This window comes from Giraffa tippelskirchi, chromosome 3, assembly GCF_054371585.1.
Source record: "Giraffa tippelskirchi isolate mGirTip1 chromosome 3, T2T-mGirTip1v1.2.pri, whole genome shotgun sequence".
Lineage (NCBI taxonomy): Eukaryota > Metazoa > Chordata > Mammalia > Artiodactyla > Giraffidae > Giraffa > Giraffa tippelskirchi.
Genome location: NC_137277.1, coordinates 21,381,438 through 21,385,188, shown reverse-complemented (window position 1 = coordinate 21,385,188; position 3,751 = coordinate 21,381,438). Strand labels below are relative to the sequence as shown.

The window sequence follows — 3,751 nt, the reverse complement described above, 5'->3', positions numbered from 1 at the left end:
GACACATAGGTCAATGGAATAGAATAGACAGCCCAGAAATAAATCCACACATTTACAGTCAATTAATCTACAACAAAGGAGGCAAGAATACACAGTGGAGAAAAGACAGTCTCTTCAATAAATGGTGCAAAGAAAGCTGGACAGGTGATATTATAATAGAACATTCTCCAACACTATATTTAAAAAAATAAACTCAAAATGGATTAGAGACCTAAATGAAAGACCATAAAACAGAAAATTTCTGGCAAAGATCTGCAGAAAAGGGAACTCTTGTACAACATTGGTGGGAATGTAAATTGATGCAGCCACTCAGAAAAACAATATGAAGGTTTCCCCAGAAACTAAAAATAGAACTACCATATAACCCACCAATTCTACTCCTGGATATATATCCAAAGAAAATGAAAACGTTAATTTGGAAAAAAAAATGCACCACAATGTTCGTAGGGGCATTATTTACAATAGCTAAGATATGGAAGAAGTTTAGTGTCCATCAACAGATGAATGGATAAAGAAGATATGGTATATATGGAAACAATGAAATACTACTCAACCATAAAAAAGAATGAAATCTTGCCATTTGCAACAACACAGATGGACTTGGAGTATAATATACTTAGTGAAATAAGTCAGAGAATGGCAAATACTGTTTGGTATCACTTACATGTGGAATCTAAAAAATAAACTGGTGGATATAACAAAAAAGAAACAGATTTACAGATAAGGAGAACAAAATAGTGGTCACCAATGAGAGGGAAGTGGAAAGGAAAAAGATAGGGCAGGGGACTGAGGTACAAACTACTCTGTATAAGATAAATAAGCTTATTGTTGTTCAGTTGCTAAGTCGAGTTTGACTCTTTGTGACCCCATGGACTACAGCACATCAGGCTTCCCTGTCCTTCACTATCTCCCAGAGTTTGCTCAGATTCATGTTCACTAGGTCAGTGATGATATCTAACCATCTCATCCTCCGCCACCTCTTTTCCTTTAGCTCTCCATCTTTCCCAGCATCAGGGTCTTTTTCAATGAGTCTGCTCTTCATATCAGGTGGCCAAAGTTTTGGAGATTCACTGCTCATCCTTCCAATGAATATTCAGTGTTGATTTTCTTTAGGATTGACTGGTCTGATCTCCTTGCAGTCCAAGGGACTCTCAAGAGTCTTCTCCAGCACCATCATTTGAAAGCATCAGTTCTTCAGCACTCAGCCTTCTTTATGTTCACCTCTCAAATCTGTACATGACTGTTGGAAAAACCGTAGCTTTGACTATGCAAATCTTTGTCGGCAAAGTGATGTCTTTGCTTTTTAATATGCTGTCTGGTTTTATCATAGCTTTCTTTCCAAAAAGCAAGTGTCTTTTAATTTCCTGGCTATAGTTACTGTCAGAAATGATTTTGGAGCCCAAGAAAATAAAATCTGTCACTGCTGACACTTTTTCCCCTTCTATTTGACCTGAAGTGATGGAACTGGATGCCATGATCTTAGTTTTTTGAGTGTTGAGTTTTAAGCCAGCTTTTTCACTCTCCTCTTTTATCCTCAACAAGAGGTTCTTTAGTTCCTCTTCATTTTCTGTCATTAGAGTGGTGTCATCTGCATATCTGAGGTTGTTGATAGTCCTCCAGGCAATTGATTCCAGCTTGTAATTCATCCAATTTGGCATTTCACATGATGTACTATGCATAGAATTTAAATAAAGAGGGCAACAATATACAGCCTTGTCGTACTCCTTTCCCAATTTTAAACCAGTCAGTTGTTCATATAAGTTTCTAACGCTACTTCTTGATCCACGTACAGGTTTCTCAGGAGATAGGTAAAGTGCACTGATATTCCCATCTCTTTAAGAATGTTCCACAGTTTGTTGTGATCCACATAGTCAAAGACTTTATGTAATCAATGAAGCAAAAGTAGATGTTTTTCTGGAATTCTCTTGCTTTCTCTATGATCCCCAAAATATTGGCAATTTGATCTCTGGTTCCTCTGCCTTTTCTAAACTAAACTTGTACATCTGGAAGTTCTTGGTTCAAATACTATTGAAGCTTAGCTTGAAGAATTTTGAGCATAATCTTACTAGCATGCGAAATGAGCCTAACTGTATGACAGTTTGAACATTCATTGGCATTGCTGTTGTTTGGGATTGGAATGAAAACTGATCTTTTCCAGTCCGGTGGCCACTGCCAAGTTTTCCAAATTTGCTGACATATTGAGTGCAGCATTTAAACAGCATCATCTTTTAGGATTTGAAATAGCTCAGCTGCAATTTCATTACCTCCACTAGTTTTGTTTGTAGTAATGCTTCCTAAGGCCCACTTGACTTCACACTCCAGGATATCTGGCTCTAGCTGAGTGACCACACCTTTGTGGTTATCTGGGTCATTAAGACCTTTTTTGTATAGTTCTATGTACCAAACACTATGTATAAAATAAATAAGGTACAAGACTATATTTTACAGCACAGGAAATATAGCCAATATTTTATCATAACTGTAAGTGAAGTATAACTTATAAAAATGAGTCACTATGTTGCACACTTGAAACTCACATAATATTGCAAAGCAAGTATATCTCAGTTTTTAAAAAGGGTGGGAATCCTAAAAAGTAACCTGTTGAATTTTTTACTTTTCAGCTCATCACAAAGAAGAAGTATCTAATTTTTCAATGATTCTACCATGAGAGCTCTCATTCTGCTGGGGTAAATCTTGGGCAATATGATGAGCTGCTGTTCAAGTTTAGGTAGGCATTTCACTTTCCCTAAGAAGAAACACGTGAACAAATAATCACAAAACCGTATTTGCTAGGCAAGAATGAAGTTTATTACTGAATAGTCAAAATGGTTCATTTCCAAAGAACAGTGATATAATCTAAAAGACAGAAAGTAGGTCTCCAACTCTATCCAAAAGAAGAAAGAATCAAGAAGTTGGGCAAATGCATGAAAACATTGCCCAGGCTATTGAGATTGATTTAATCTGATGTAGGTAGAAGGCCAGATGATGCATTAAGACTTGAGCAGCACATCACTGAACCTGTGCCAAGATGTGGCTGCTTAACAGCAGGGCTTGCAGGGGTTTTCACAGCCAGGCTGAATGAAGGTCGTCAGGTCGATCCCGCTCAGTCCGGGAGTGGGGTGGGAAGAGTTGAGCAGCCAGCAAGTTGGCACATAGGTGTCAGGCACACAGCAGGGTAGGGGGCAGTTGTCACAGCAAGTGGGCTGGAGGAGGCTGATCTCATGTGGGCAGGTGCTGGGCAGGCAGACTCCACACCTGCAGAATTTATCAGAGGAGCAGATGGTGGTGGCAGGGCCAGTGGGGACACTGCAGCAGAGGGGAGCACAGCAAGCCATGGTGGCAGGAGTTGGGTTTTTGTTGGGTTGATGAGAGAAGTCTCTTGGTGTCTCGATGCTTCTGTCTTCTCCCCTGGCTCTTATATACCCACCTCCCAGGGCGTCAGCCTATTACAGAGATTTTTCCCTCGTGTTTCAGTTTATAGTTATCTCCATAAAAGCATCTAATTACTTAAGTGTTTATTACTTAAGACATACTCTTCACCTCATAAAAGGGGTTTAGATTGTTTTGTTGTCAAATTAGGGCTCTTTACATTGGCTGTTTGTCACTGCATGGACATTTCATTTCAGTCTTCAAAGGTACTGAGTTATTATCTTCTAATCATTATACATCACTAATAATGACCTGGCATGCTAGGTATCTGCAGATTGTTTTCACATTTTCTTGTCTACTTTTCAGGTGAAGAGAGAGCTAA

General features: G+C 38.9%; 1 protein-coding gene across 1 annotated transcript; it reads right to left on the bottom strand.

The window, feature by feature from the left end:
• Window positions 1-3,038: 3,038 nt before the first annotated feature.
• On the bottom strand, window positions 3,039-3,335 carry KRTAP3-1 (keratin associated protein 3-1). The gene has a single exon (XM_081584867.1). It carries the CDS (start codon window positions 3,333-3,335, stop codon window positions 3,039-3,041), a length of 297 nt encoding a protein of 98 aa, XP_081440993.1.
• Window positions 3,336-3,751: the final 416 nt, after the last annotated feature.